Source organism: Melanaphis sacchari, unplaced genomic scaffold (genome assembly GCF_002803265.2).
Source record: "Melanaphis sacchari strain LSU unplaced genomic scaffold, SCAv2.0 Contig14_pilon_pilon, whole genome shotgun sequence".
Taxonomy (NCBI): Eukaryota; Metazoa; Arthropoda; class Insecta; order Hemiptera; family Aphididae; genus Melanaphis; species Melanaphis sacchari.
Window position 1 is genome coordinate 440,146 of NW_020270656.1, and position 16,995 is coordinate 457,140.

The 16,995-nt window shown below is 24.8% G+C and overlaps 1 protein-coding gene across 1 annotated transcript; it reads right to left on the reverse strand.

Annotated features, from left to right (window-relative positions):
• Positions 1–10,511: 10,511 nt before the first annotated feature.
• LOC112591951 (tripartite motif-containing protein 66-like) lies at positions 10,512–13,600 on the reverse strand. The gene is made up of 6 exons (XM_025335916.1): positions 13,274–13,600; positions 13,090–13,180; positions 12,785–12,920; positions 12,461–12,644; positions 12,231–12,377; positions 10,512–10,703 (listed from the first exon to the last, which is right to left on the reverse strand). Exons 2-6 carry the CDS (start codon positions 13,103–13,105, stop codon positions 10,593–10,595), a joined length of 594 nt encoding a protein of 197 aa, XP_025191701.1. The 5' UTR covers positions 13,106–13,180; positions 13,274–13,600; the 3' UTR covers positions 10,512–10,592.
• Between the last annotated feature and the right edge of the window lie 3,395 nt (positions 13,601–16,995).

Consider the following 16,995-nt stretch of genomic DNA (forward strand, 5'->3'; position numbering starts at 1 on the left):
CTTGGTCATGGGCAGTTAAAGCTATCTTTGGACTTCAAGAAGATAACCAAATCTTGAAAGTTATGGTTTTAAGTCATGCCGGTTAAGTTGCTTCTATTAAAGACAAACTGAATATGGCAAATAAGTTAAAAAGTAAATTAATTATTTACACACCCACAAACATTCGTGATAATATTTATATTGATATATTACGGAATGAAGGATTTTACTATAGTGAAATAGATTGCACAAATTATGCCAGTAAAAGTTACTATGTAAGAATAATTTGTTGAGGTTAGGTTTGGATTGTCACATAAACATTTAAAATATCTCCGCTGATAGGTGCTGTGAAAATACAAATATATAGTATCTAATGAATGAATAGTAGTCATAATCAGAACCATGTTGACCATTATACTATTTTTTTACTATTATATTAATTAATTAATGTAGATGTGTATTAATAACAAATTACGTTTATATATACTCTCTTGTACTAGGGAGCTCTTACTTGGTATTTGACTTGACAACTCGCACCATACAACGGTTAAAAAATAGAAGATGTATACATTAAAATGCGAGTCAATAAATAGAAAGACTTATAATATAACAGGACCAAATACCAGTTTATAAATAATAAAAATAAATGTATAGTATTTAAGTATTAAATTATTACTATTAATCGATATTGAGTATATCTATATAAATGCTCTGTGACTATTGAGATTCAATACGTCTCTCAGCGGCACACACAAATGAACGTAAATAATAATAACACGCAAAATAATAATATAATTAAAAAAACTTATCGATCTTCAATGGTAGTTGATGCTAACGACGGCGGCTAATCTGTTGTATCGGCCGTTACCGCTAGTCAGTCCGGCAGTCAAAATAGATGCGCAAGGACGGAAAAAGACCCGTGTGATCGCCGGATATTGATATGGAATAATAAAGTCGAGACGACCACCAAATGCTATGACCGATGACCGCGACACGACGTGAATACTTCACTATACAAAAATGTATTAGAAGAGTGATTTACGATACACGTTGCACGGGCCAAACGCCAAAGCAATTTGCCGAAAGTCGCACTAAAAACGAAGGCGACGAAAACGGACACGAGCTCGACGCTCTAACGCTGACGGAGACGAACTGAACTGGAGATAGATAAAAATGACGAGTAAGCGTGGTGTCGACAAAAGCCGTGATTACAGAAGAAGGGGGACACCGCGCGATTACGCGGACTCGTTCGGACCGTGAAAAGGCAGCGGCGTGAACACAAATAATATATCATATAATATGTATATATATAAATAATAATAATTATTATTGTGATACATAATACATACAATATGCCGTTGAGACGATAAATTTCGCTGTTTCGATTATTTAATAAAATAAACTATAATCGTTTCAATTTCGACACAATGACTACAATACATACGATCCATGTCTAAATAGATTTTTATTTAATCATGATACGATACACACGATACGTGTTCTTGACGAGTCTATAAATAACGTATTATATATAAAAGAGTATTAACAGATTTGGAAACCGTCGTTGGATAAATCGGAACTGATAAACAATAATATGATAAAATATAATTATTGAGATTATAAATTATTTTACAATATAAATGTACAAAAGTTTTATCAGCTACCATTGCTCAGTAGAAGTAATAAAATTATGAACTTCCAGACTTATTGAACACCTGGTGCATTATATAATAATATACCGGTGTTTATTTTAAAACTATTTTAGTCAAGAGTATGTGAGTTAATAACGTTGCATTTTCGTAATTATTACTTAATATTGAACAACCTTTTACTGTTTTTTAGTAATTTACCTAATCATTATAAATTTATAATTCCGTTACATTTTTAGGAGAATTTAAACTTTTTAAAACTAGTTAAATTTTGTCATAACCAGGGATCGGTCTTTAATATAATAAAAAAAAATATCAAAATATGCAAATAAATATGTAATTATTCTTATCAAAATAATATGTAAAAAAATTTAAAAAATGTAAATATTAAATAAAAGATATTAGTATTGAAAATTACAAAAAAAAAAAAAAATATTTTATAAATAAAAGTAATACAAACGATGTAGGTGTATAAAACTATGAGTATTATTCCGGAACAAAGCAATGTGAAACAAGTAACAACATAATGTTAAAGGCTTGCAGATGAAAAATTGCAACAGTTTGGTTGGAGAATACTCGTTTATTGACTAAAAGATTGTTCTACGTCAACAGTAATAGGGGCGTAATTCATGTTTTCTTTATCAGAAGGAATGAATTTAATATCCAGAGATCCTTGTTGATTTTTACCAACTAAAATATCTTTGATGATTTTAATAGTTCGAAATCCAAAATTTTTTTCAATTAAATTAGCAAATTTGTTTTTGATTATTTCTCCTATGTGTATTACCAATATCGACAATAAATGAACTAATTCTAATTTATATAGTGGCATGCCGCGTGCCGAAAATAAGTACCTAAATGCCATTTAGATAACGTATAATATTTGGTGGTCGTCAAAAATTAGTAATCTTATTAATTTAGACGAAGTAGATAATGCTTATGATTTTCGAAAATTAATAAAAAAATCAAAAATTACTAAAATATGTACAAAATATATACTATTTACCAGGTATGTAAACATATGTATTTATAGCATAATATGTAAAATAAATTTATTATAATGTACTTATAAGTTATAATATACCTGGTTTATGTATTTTCAAAAAAAAATAAAAGGAAAGAAAAACTATAATTTTATCAAACCTAAACCAATAATTAAATAAATAATTGTGGTTAATTTTCTAAATAAGCATTGCTAAAAATATAAATAAGAAATTAAAACCTAAATAATGAACACTGGTCACGTAGTTACCTTGATTTGTTCCATTCTGAATAAACCACCTATTGTGGAGTAATTCCAGCCCGATTCAGCACCTACTTAGAATTTAGAAAAAAATTTCCCTTATAAACATTTGTCTCGAATATTTCCGCTTATTTCATGTTTTCTATAATGAAATAGAAAATATTATGAGACTATAAATATCTTAAATTTAGGTAGTAATAGACTTTATGTAAATAATTTTAATTTGAAGGCAAATAAGTAATTTAATAATGCACAGACCCGCAGTAAAATATAATAAATTTGAAATTTTGACAAAACGAAGATTATTAATTTCTTTTTACTATTGTTCAACCAGGAGTTTCAATGATCTTTAAAAATATAAATTAAATTAGATTTAATTTCTACGGTATTTAAAACTAAATTTACTTGTAGGACTTTTAATCGGTGGAGTTAAACGCCCTCATATACTGGGAGGCGAGTATCTTCAGCATTTCAATAAGAACTGAATGTCCTTTGATAAATCATGCAAGTATGAAGAAATAGCGAACAAATGGAGAGTATCAATTTCAGCTATACTATGGAACGATGATGTAGGGTCTTGGCTAGATTATGATATGATCAACAAAAAACAAAGGAAATATTTTTACCAGACAAATATTTCTCCTTTCTGGACCGAATGATTACTTAGTACATATTATAATGTTTAAAATATTAACGTTTTTATTTACTAAAAATTTTTTTTTTTTATTATAACTATACTTTAGAATTAATTAAAAAAATTCTATCAGCCATGAAATATATATATACATATACATAATACAGTCATTCCAAAACTTATATTTTTACATTGAAAAAAACAAAACATTATAATTCAATAATGTAGGACATCTTTGAAATATATATAATATATTATTTTTAAAATTCTATTAGCTGATAGGTTTTAAAAACAACGAAAACGTAATATTTGATTGAAGTTGTTCAATTATTTTTTTTTCGTGTGGAAAACGATTACAATAATAATAACAAATTAAAATACTTTTTTTTTATAAAAAAATATGATTCTGTTATATATTTTTACTAGTAGGTATGGTTATTCAACGAAATACACCACCACTTAAATGACGCGTTCCTAATTGTTTATTTAAAAAGTGATAATAATAGAAATAATTAAAAAAATACATTTCTTGTAAAACACATTTAAATTTAATAGACATTACCCAATGCTAGTATAGTAATATGTAATATAAAGGTGATTAAAAGTTAATGTAAAAATCTATTCGAGTTCAACATTAATCTATTTGCTGTTGGTTATAAATGCTTTTGCTTTATGTATATGATAAAAATAGTAGAAAAAATTTTAATCATGATTTTAAAATTTAAATAGCTCACGGATAATATTACTGGATGAAAATTAAATTATGTTCTTATAACAAACTGTTGATTAGACTTTAAATAAACCAATTAAATATTACTATATGTGTACTTATTTCTAATTTATTAAATACCACAGAATGAGTAAATGTGTAGCATGGGCATTTATTGATAGGTAATATTCTTAATAATTTGTATGAAATAATTCTATTGGAATAGAGTAGGTGTGCTCAGCCCATAGCCCGCGCGCCGAATTCAGCCCGCAGAAATATTCCGACCAGCCCATGATCATATTTTTATAAAAATTAGAAATTTGATTAGGTGTAAAAAAAAATGAAAACTATTATTCATGAAAATATTATTTTCATAAATTTTTAAGAATAATTACGAAATTTGGTATCAATTTTTAAAATATTTTAAAATTTAAAATGTAATTTATTATTTTTTGCAAACAAGAAATGTAAACCTGCAATTTCTAATGACAAAATAAATAACCTTGTGTAAATATAAAACTTGTGTGGAAATATTCAGTACTTTAAACACACGCGATTAAAGTCATAAATTCGATAAGTGAATAAAGATAGGTAATAAAATTATATAAGATAAAATGTACAAAAAAAAAAACCCGTGAAGTTTATACTGGCAGTAGTATAAATATAAATTTATACTGTGGTTCGCAAGTTGAAAAAGGTTGGACACGTCTCAAATAGAGAGATCAAGTGATTGAGAACTAAAATCTTATATTATATTAATATGTATGTCAATTAAAATGAGTTATGACTTATGATTATGAATTCATTCCCGAGAGTTTAAGAACTAAATAATCACCAATGGCATTTTTTAAAAATTATTTTTTTAAATGCTATTTTATTTAAAATAATATGCTTATTAACATTTTGAAATGAATTGTTTTTATTTTAGAATAAAATTTATACAATATTGTTTATTACAGAAAGTATAGTAGGTATACCTATTGGGTAATAATTTTGTTAATTATAACTTATATTTGAATGCTGCAAAAACCAATTAATTTGTCACCGGCATAATATGATTGGTTATATAGTTGTAACTGTTGTAAGTATAGTAAGGTTGAACTAGTATTCAACATTTAAAATTTAAATTATTCTCAAAATTACTTTTGTTTTATATTAATTGTAAAAAGCTTCTGTTGATAGAATAGTCATCAATTAATAAGCTAGTTTAATTAAACATATTTAATTTTTTTAACTATTACATAATATTTAACTAGTTAATGCCTTGTTGTGTAAGCTTTCCATTGAATACATGTATTGTAATTTTTAATACTTATAAATAGCATATAAAATTAATTATTTAAAAGTCGTGTAAAATAAATTTAAAACTTAACAAATATATCTATAGAAGTTGAGCTTATAAATATTATTATGTATCTCGTTTAAAAATGTTGAACATTATTGCAGCTAGTATTTAATATAGACAAATAAACTAAAACTGTTACAAAATACAAAGTTTGACTGTAAATAGACTGTATAGTATAACATAAAACGTTATCTTAAAATATACGTTTACAAAATCAGAGCAATAGCTAAAATTAGTATTTGTATTATATCTAATTTTATCGCGATTTTACCATAAAAAACTATAATCTGTCATAAATCATAATTCATGATATTAACTAATGAGTATGACGTATTGGTTTGTATTTGTTAGCCACGAACATTTCTAAGAAAATTAAATATGTCACATTGTAAACATTTTGAAAAACATTTCTAAATACTCACGATGCTAATGACACTAATGACAGTACTTATTTTACGTTTGGTATTGACGAAGAATATGTTCAGTAGATACAATGAATAGGATTTTTGAATCGTTCATCGTCAAAATGTATACCTCGATCGTCTTCTTCGAATGTGCAAACGAAATTTCACTCCTCGAAACTTTTAACATAGTTTAAATAAAACGTTATAAATTATAATAATGTGTTATACGTAAACGTAACAACGATGCTCTCGAGTTTTTAAATAAACGACGGCGTCGTCGATATTTTTCACATACTTCACTCAAACAGTGGCAAAAAAGATGAATGAAATTTATTGATCTCTTATCAAATCGTAAGTCTCGTGTAGGCTAATTTAAAAGAAATTAAAATTTTTTTTTTTGTATTAATTTAATAAATCATTCATATTTTATTATTAAAGGAAATAATTAAAAACAAAAACTTAAATAGCATACATAAAACAGCTTATTATGTATGTTTATTAATAACACCTGTATTTTTTATAAAAATATTAGAATACTATTTTATCGAGTTACTTAAAAGTTCTAACAAGTTGTGTAACTTTCAATAACTTCAGTGAACATATTTTTTTTTTAGTATTATGTCTTAAAGAAACTATAGTGCCTAGTGGTTACTTAATAGTTAATATAGAACATCATGGATGATCTTTAGAAATAAATATTTAACAGTTATTATTCGAGATTTTTCTTTTGTGAAAAATTAGGAAAATAAAATTACAACTTAAAAAATGATTGTTTCATATTGGATTGTGATCTTCAACCTAATGGCCTTAAAATTACCTTTAACATTAGAGAAAAAAAATTCTAGTTGTAGCACTGCTTTATGGGTATACTTAATAACATCAATTATTGATGAAAATATTTATTTTTTTCAGTTTGGTGTTGCTGTAGTAATAACCAATCAAGTAGTTGCTCAAGTGGGTGGTGCTTCTATGTTTGCAGCAGATCCAAAAAAACCTGTTAGCGGAAATATAATGGCTCACGCACCCACAACTAGATTGCATCTGCGTAAAAGCAGAAGTGAAACAAGAATATACAAGATATATGATTCTCCTTGTTTACCAGATTCCGAAGCAATGTTTGCTATAAATGCTGATGGAATTGGAGATGCTAAAGAGTAGCTTGATTATAATTTGTATTTTATTTTTTGTTGTCAAAATTTCAATTTATAAGAATATTACTATTTAGAATATATTCAGTTAAAGCAATTAATTTTATTGTAAAATAAAAATGGTAAAAAAAATTTTTTTTTTTTGATATTGTTAAGCTAAGAATAATACAATTATTGTATTACATATTTTTAAATGATTCTTATGTTGACATGTTATTTTGTGTAATTGTCTTTTATTTTAAATATAATTTATCACATGCTTGTATATTATAATTTGTATTATTTTTTCAGAGTTACATTAGTTTATTGTATGCAATTATTGTATTATCCTATGCGTATCTATTGTAAATATTTTATAATAACTGATATTGTACTCAATCGATATATAAATTATACATTAAAAATTTTGATCTGATGTCACCTATATGCCTTTATGACATAGTTTATTTGTTTGGATAGTGAATTTAACAGTATTATGTTATAAATACTTCCGTGTTATATATATGTTATGTATATTGTAAGCACTGTATAAACATAGTATTCAGCAGCACAAATGGGCCTCTATAAATCCAAGAGTTCTTCATTTGTATATTTTGGTAGATTCTATGAGCAAACACGTTAGAATAATTATTTTATTTTTGCTCACTTTTATTTAACTAAAATTACATGAATTGGGTGTAATTACATCATGTTGATCATTGACCACTGTTCTATGATTCGTATTACACAAGCTCTTTTTCAACTATTCAACAGCAAATTTTTTTTTTTAAAACAAATTGTTTAATTATTGTAATATTTATTTACTTATTAGAAATGAAAACATTTTACATTGATATAGTTTTATAAAATGTATGAATATTATAAGATATTAAAGTTACAATCAAAATGCATTACAAGCATAAAATCGATGAAGTATTTACCTATTATTATTATTTATTAGACATTGCTAAAATACAATTTTAATATATTAAAAACTATACACTAAATAAGACAAGTGTACTAATATTAATCATTGAACAATTATGAACATCTAATACTTATGTTTTAAGTTTATATTAATTACTTATCAAATTTTAAATCAGCACAACACATTTAATTAACACTATAGATAATATAAGGTTTCTAAAATCTAAGATATAAAATTATGATTACAAACATTACATTTTTATTATAATTTAAAACTTAATTAATACAATAATTAATAGACAATAAATGTTATAATATTTGTGCATAATTCTAAATTTTGTTTTGATGCTACGCATAATCAAGACATTTCAAAAATATTTTGAGTTTTCTCCTTGAAAATTCAAAACTACACTAATTATTAAACACTTAAAATTTTTAAATGTTGTGAACATTAATTGAATAAATATAAATCATTTTAAATACTATTTTATCAAAATAAAATTTAAAAATAGCTATATTCTAGTTAAAAAAATTATAAATAAATCATAAGGCTTGATATAATTATGTGCTCACAAATCTTATTTTTTGAGCTTCTTCCGCGTTCAATACTACAACCAACTATACTCACTTTTCCCACTCAAATAATTATTTTGCAAACAATGCAAATATGTCTTTTTCAATTCATATTTTAATTTAAATTTCTAATTTTAAATCTAACTTTTTATTTACTACATTTTAATTTAGTTTTGTACTTTTTATCTTAAGAATATATCAGTTAGGAGTAAATTATAAAATGAACAAATAATTATTATTTGACATACTTTTTAATTGTGTTTAAAAGCAAAAATTTTAGTTTTGTTATGATTATATAATTATAAAATTTCTGAATACTGTTATCTCTTCATAATCAAATAACAAAAAGACAAATGACTGATGAGTATCAGATATATTTAAATGGTCTATTAGATGAAGTTAATTAAGTGAATCTTACTCAACCTGTTTATTTTTTTTACAATTTACAAGGTATCAAATAATATTCATAATGAATTGCCATTATAAATATTATAATTTCTGATAATAGCAAAACTAATTATTTTATTATTAATCATAATAATAACTTGTAGAATTATATTTTCTTTAATGATTTATTAATACTAGTTGATTAAAGAGGAAAAATAATATTGTTATACAACTACTTTTTATGTAATTTTAATAAAACCAAATATTTTTGTTTTTAATACATTTATTACAATTATTTTTCGATTAAAAATTTAGAAGTTAAGGTAATAATATTTAAGTACCTACTACCTATTTATCAAAATAAATTAAACAAGCTATATAATAATAGTTAAATAATTTAAAATTAAAATTATTTATATATGTCTCATGTACTTTATTTATTTTACTAAAGTATATAATAAATATTATATAAGTTGAGGTGAATGTCAACATCTACTATAAATATGCAGATTTTCTCAAAAAATAACATTTACTGGTACGTCATTTATTAATATCAATAAATTATTTTGAGTGTTTCTATTCTATGACTAAGACAGGTTTAGGTATATTATTTTTTCAATGTCAGCACGATATAATTCAGTTAACTTTATAAAAGTACCAGTTAAACAGAAGACATAAAAAATGTATATTGAAATAAGTATAAATAAAATATAAGAAAACAATTCCTGTTTTTTGAAAGAAGAAAAATACAATAAATATGTGAAGTGAAAATTTAAAATTTAAAGGCAAAGAAACCAAATAGAAAGCTGTACATAATTTATATGATATCATAGAATGTCTTACACATCAAACTCATTGTCTCATGAGTCTAAAACCATCTATTTCATGAAAAATGATGAAGTATATAACATTTTATACGATACTCATGTCAAACTAAGCCACAGAGGAACTGCTAATGAATTACAAAAGAAATATAAATCAATGATCAACAAGGTTTCCTGAGGTATTATTATAGAAAAGAAGCTAAATGTACACAAAAAAGTGTAGTTACAAAAATTCTGGATTACTTTGAAACTAATGAAACTTAAAATGCTGACAGCTTTTGGTATTACAACAAATAGTATTAAAGTATATAAAATACTTATAATTGATTCTGTTTGTATTTAAATATAAAAAGTATTACTGAACACTGGTATATTTTTTTTATTGCAATGCCAGTATACACCAAAAGCTGATGGTGAATATTAACATTCACTAGTGGAAGTGGCTATCTGTAGAAATGTTAACATACACCAACATTTTTTAGTAGAGATGTTGACATTCATTGATTGTAGACATTCACCTCAACATACATTAAAGGTATATCTAATAAGTAATTTTATATTAAAGATAAAGTATTATGAATAGTGATCCTCTCATGAGGTAATTGAAAATGAAAAACAAAATTTGTCCCATCTATTTGATACTAAAAAAATTATTTCAGCCCATACTGAGATTATAATTAAATATTGATATATTTAGGATAAAACATAAATATTAAGATTCATTTTATATAATAGGTAATTAATCAAAAATTAAAATACCGATACAATCAGGATTGTGTTTTCAATGCTATTTAAGAACTCGATTCCGATATTTTAGTCTCGAGTTCTGGTATCCATTTGGAGACCATTCTTTCCAACAAATCTAGAAGGTTTCTGGCATAACCATAAAATCTATGAGTCTTCTAAAAAATATATTGATTATATATTAGAAATATTAATATATTGACATTAAACAAAGGCAACAATAATTTAAGTATATTTAATTACATTATTAATATTAATTCTGTTTTTGTTACAGTTTTTATCATGTTAAATTTACATTATCAAATATGTATAATATAATAAAACTAATTTTAAAGTTTAAGGGGATTAGATCTTGTCTTGTCTACCCAAATATATGTATCTAATGTCAGTTCTAGTGATTGGATTAAGGTTCTGAAAATGTATTTGAATTTTATTTGAAAACATCTCCACTTTTTAAAACCTTCAAAATTAGATTTTTAAATTAACCTAACCTTAATAATATTAATAACCCTAATATCTTTATATTAGCTCACTATTAACTTTCTCTCTCTCATCTATGTACTAAGTATAAAATTTGTGCTTAGACCAACTGAACCAGCTATGTGTTGATAGGTATAGAGTGAAATGATCTATCATTAAACTTAAAGTTAATAATATTATCTGTGTTCTTACATTGTTCTTTACACAATTTTCATATTTTTGTGAGAGTTATGAATAAGTAAACAATTAAAATTTAAAAATGCTCATATTATGACTCAAAATTAAATTACTGTAAAAAAACACAGTTGATATTTTTAACTTTTAGTCTTATAAAAGGTTAATTGATTCTAGCACTAAAATTAATATTATAATGTTGGTTTTGATAAACATAAAATTAGCTATGTTGTATGCAAGTCAAAGAGAAAAAATAAATGATGAACCGACACCAACCAACTTAAGAATTTAAATTATGAATTATTTAAAACTAAAAAGAAGTCAATTTTAAGTATACTCCATCACAACTTCAAATATGTGAACAGAAATTGTATCGAATAATTAGATTAGTTAAAATACAAAATATTAATTATTTTGTTAATATATTATTGACATAATCATGCACTTGTGAGATTGCTCAGCAATTTATTTTAAATTATAGTCATACACACTAATGAAATTCAATTTACATAAATAATAAAATTTTATGACCATGTAGTTTTAAATCTTTAATACATATATACTATAGTTACTAAATGACAACAAAGATTTTAATGTATGTCTATTTTAAATAATCATTACTCATCATTAAGTGATAAAAAATGTGTAAAAATAATATAAAAATTGTAAGTTTATTGTATAGAAAACAGTTTTTGATAATATTAAATTTAACATGTTGAGCTCTGCTGAAATTGTTAGCGTACAGCTCGCATCGCTACGTTAAAAATATGTAAGGTCAGCACTATCGACTATATCATTATATATCAAGTAACAAAAGTATACTTTTCTTATCAATGATCGACGTAATTTTGGGAAAAAATAAATACCCACACCATTGTCTATTATATTTAATATTTAAAGTACTTCGGAGAGGATGTTATAACTTGGTTTACCTATTAAGGGGCCACAAACTTTTAGTGCCTAAAGACACAAAAAAAAAATAAATCCCTCTTTGATTAGTAAGAGTATATAATTTAATTTTTTATACTTACATCATAAAACTTCAAACTATCTGTAAACACTTTTCTTAAATCATCAATAACTTGATCGATTGTTATATAATGTAAATTCGATTCTAAACGATTGTTGATAATAGCTATATGTATTGGATTGGAAATAGTATCGAAAAATTTTGGGAACTATATTAGAATAAAAATACACTTATTATTAAAAATTATTGTACAAAGCAAAAATTAATATCTATGTATATAGTTTAACTTACAGTTTTCATACTAGGATATTCTCTAAAATGAATATTATCATTTTTACTGGACAGTGTCATTATTATATGCTCAATAACTGTACGTCCAGGTTCACCATTTGAAACACCAAGATTGGTTGACCTCATAAGTTTCAAAGCATCGAAAAATTCACGATCATTGCACATGGTACATGACCAATGAGGACTATGTATTTTAGGAAATTTATTAACATAAATAGATATTAATATATTAAAATTTAAAATAATATTTCACAATACAATACATGTATTACATAATATAAAATATATTATATATAATACACTTTAAGTTTAATTACTTGGTACCTAGTAGGATATTCAGGAAGCATAGGCATATGGCAATGATCATGATATTTCTTTTTACAACTATGACATTGCATTAATTCATAAAATACATTCTGAAGACAGCATGCACATTGATCGGGAACAATATTATCAGAATCTAGGACAAAATAGTAAAAATAACAATTAAGTATCATCATCTTTAACTTATTGAATATCATATAAAAAATTTCAGTAGGTACGTAAACTAGATAATTTTTATATTAATGAGGTAAGTTTTATCATAATCTAAGATGTACAAAAATAATTATAAATAATATTTGTGTTACCCGAATAGAATGACATATTGATATTGATAGTATTAACTTCTTCTTGTGTGGATTGAAATGGAAATTTGAACTTTGGATGAATAGTCTGTGTCTAAAAACAATTCAACGTGAATATTTTTGTAATCATGCATAAAGAAACACTTTCATTAATAAAGATAATTGAATGCAAAATTGTATTAATTACTTATTATTTTAGAATTGTCTGTGATACGGAAGAATAGTCCCGACTGTAGTCTGTAATTACTAATTTTATTAAACACCGCGTTGGTTTCGGTTTCTCTCTAACCTAATGTTTGATTTATCGTGAAATCATAAAAGACCGCGAGACAAAGTAAACGTAGAAAACTAAGCATAAAACAAAAACACTAAAAACAGCAAAATCTGAGACGTCTAATACTAAATACAGTGCTTGGCAGATGGTATTGTGGCGGAGAGTGGGTATATGCGCGATATCGTTCAAAACTGTTATACTACAGACATACCTGTCTACTTTTTTTGTCACGACGATCCGTTTTTATTCGTTTTTAGTCAAAGAGCATATAAATTATTAAGTAGGTATTGCGCATTTGCGCGTCAGAATGAGAATCGCTTTTGTCGTGTTGGTTCGCCATTCGCCGAATGTTCACCCCTCCACCAGTGACTGTTACTACAAGGGAAAACAAAGGCATAGCGTCGTAACGTTAGTTTCCATGATTTTTGGGTGTGTCGTTTTTTTGAAAATAATAATATTGTTCCATGCTATTACCTAACCACGTTTATAATTCTATCTTGTTTTAAGTTACCGTCATCTTTATTCCCGGCATTTGTTAATTGTATTGCCTATCCGAGCCGTTCAAAGGTACTTTCCAAAGATCAGTGGTTTTTTTACTTCGTGAAAGTATATACTTGTTGCCTGTTTTTAATTTTTCGAAGCGTAAGGATATAATATCTGTTTATACTTTAATATTATGTCTAATTAATATTTTTTATAATCAACGCTACTAATTATCGTTTAAATAACATTAGCATTTTAGTCTAATTTAAAGTAATTTACCCAAGTATTATTATATACAATTATTACTATTTTAAAATATTTTTTGAATTAAATACTTTTAAGACAATGTTATCACTTAAAATAATTATAATTTTTATTGCAAATAATCCTAAAAACAGCTAAAAAAGTCTTTCACCACATGGGCGTTGCTAGAATTTTAATCAAGGAGGAGGCCAGTTGATAATCTTTTTTTTTTCCTTTTTCCACATTTTATAGTAAAATCTACACGTTTGGTATAAGAAATAGAATTTAGTTTAAAGCGCAGAGGGAGGGAAGTTCCCCACCTCGCTTCACACATGTTCCACGATAAAAGTGAACATCAAAAAGGTTTCCACGGATAAAAATGTTTAAGAAACGCTTCCATAGATCATATCTGGCCTTCGACTTTTGAATAATTTTGTGGTGTCTTTAATTTACAACTAGTTTAATGAGCCACCAGTGATTCTAGCTTTGAGTGTAATAGATCTATCACAGACATATTTTGTTTATAATAGACCAGTATAGGTTAATTCATTGTCAACAAAAAAATAATATTCTAAATAATACTGTTTCCTTTATTTAATCTTTTTTCAGAAACAGTTCCTCCTACATTTTTCGGTTACCCGGCACTCTAATCTCAAGAAAACTATCACCATGCACTGTCTAAAAATTTTCCATTTGTCCTTTTCTTACGCCCATTTGATATTCTGAATACAACTTTCAAGATTTTAAAAAACTAATCATTAATTACTTAATATTTAAGGACTTGGGATCTATTAACTGGGAGATACTTATTTTAGAAATTATCTCACAGCGAATGCCATTATACCAATATTCTAAAATTAACTTTTCACCACCGAGTCAAAAGAACTTAAAGAACCTTTTATTCAAGAAGAAACGGACCGATAAAATGTATAAAAAGTTCCATGGCATTAATTAATGTAATAATTTCTTGTTTTTGTGTTTGTTTTAAATTTGAATAGAAATGCCTATACAGACTTTATTTACATTATATTCAAAAGCAATTTATTTAACAAACCAAAATAATTTTGGGATCACATTTGTAATCTTCAAGGGGATCTACAATTCCTGAACAAATTTATCTTGATGAAATAAAATATTCTGATGAACAAGTTTTAAATCTGTTTGCCACATCTCTTCCGTCTACGTAAATAAAGTATGAATTCAATTTAAGCCGTATACTATTATGAATTCTCATTTAACCATACTCCATTTCTATTTAATCAAAAGAAGTCTTCGCAGTTCATTGCTCAATAATATCCTCTCGTGGTTAATTTTCTAATATTTATTTCTCATCTGCAGATTTACAAAATATGTTGTATTTATGTTGTTTGTTTTTGATAAACTGAAAATTGGCGATGTAATTATATTTCCAAGTTCTTTAATAGCTAAAAAATAATTTCTGAGTTGGTTAATTTCATTTTAATTTTATTAATAAACACATCAAATTACTTGAAATGCAATTGTTCATAGTTTCATCAAAATTATTTTTCAAATAAATTTCTAACCTTGACGTCACTTTTGATATATTTATTGTATTATTGTTAATATTTTCTAGTTTATTCAATACAACCCTAAAACAAAAGTTTTATTATATCGACAAATATATTATATATTATACATAGACACATAGTAAAAGTATTTAACTAAAATACGAAAAATCTTGAAACATTTATAATACCTATCAGATAGATTGCTGTGACTCAAAACTGATTTTGGAATTTCAATATAATATTTATTTTTGTTTTGTAAATTCTTAAATGTTACTTTATTTTTATAAGTTTCACCAATTGTGTCTAAAAACAGTAAAAACAATAAAATTGTCAATCAAATATTTTAGCTCAAATGCGCGTTTATTTATTTCTTTGTGTAACCTGGAAATGCCAACAGAAAAAAAAAATGTTAATATTTAAACATTCTAATGTTCATGATTAATTAAAATTAAAATTAGTATATTAAACATTACATTTTTGTTTCTTTACCAATTTCTTCATGAATAACCTATTTTTAATTTTAAAATTTTCAATTTATTTTTCTGTTTCTTCTAAAGAAAATTCTAGATTTTTGTTATTTTATCTGAAAATACATTATAATTAATTTGTATATAATGTAAATATCTAGTTAGAATCATTTTTTTTATTATCAAAATTAATTATAAGATTAACCAAAGACTACAAAAAATTATTCATGGTCCGCCATTTTTCACTTTTAATTTCAAATTATTTATATTATAATAATATAAGTAATTAAATAAGTAGGTATAAAGTACTATATCATAAACTTGTATATCATTACTAGAATAAAATAATTGAATTTATATATTATATTATATCGACATAATCTGGAAAAATATTTAAAAATTTAGTTTTTAAGTAGGCAGATCTCTAAAAATTTAAATTGTTTCTATTGTAAATGTATGTATTTCATTAGTGTTTTTTTAACAATAGCCGACAACAAAAAAAAACAACGATAAAAATAAAAATGTATTAGGTATAAGTTAATGTCTTAATATATAATTTTTATTTATAATTATTTACTATTTATCATATTCAAGTTTGAATTTTTTTAGTAACACATTTGAATTTATTTCATTAAGAAACTTTTCAAGAACTTTATAATTATGATAGGAATGTGAATGACAGAATTGACACAGCAAAACTAAACATTGAGTACTGTAAAAATTTACATACGTCTGAAATAAAAAAAATAAAAATATAATTGCTACAGGGTTAGTTTAATTTGTTAAAACACATAGGTATATATATTATGAAACCAACTAAGCGTAGAGAAAATTAAGGACAATTTTATTAGAAATAAATAACATGTACCTAACTTTAGTCCATTTATATCTATGAATAGTGGGTGTATGTGTT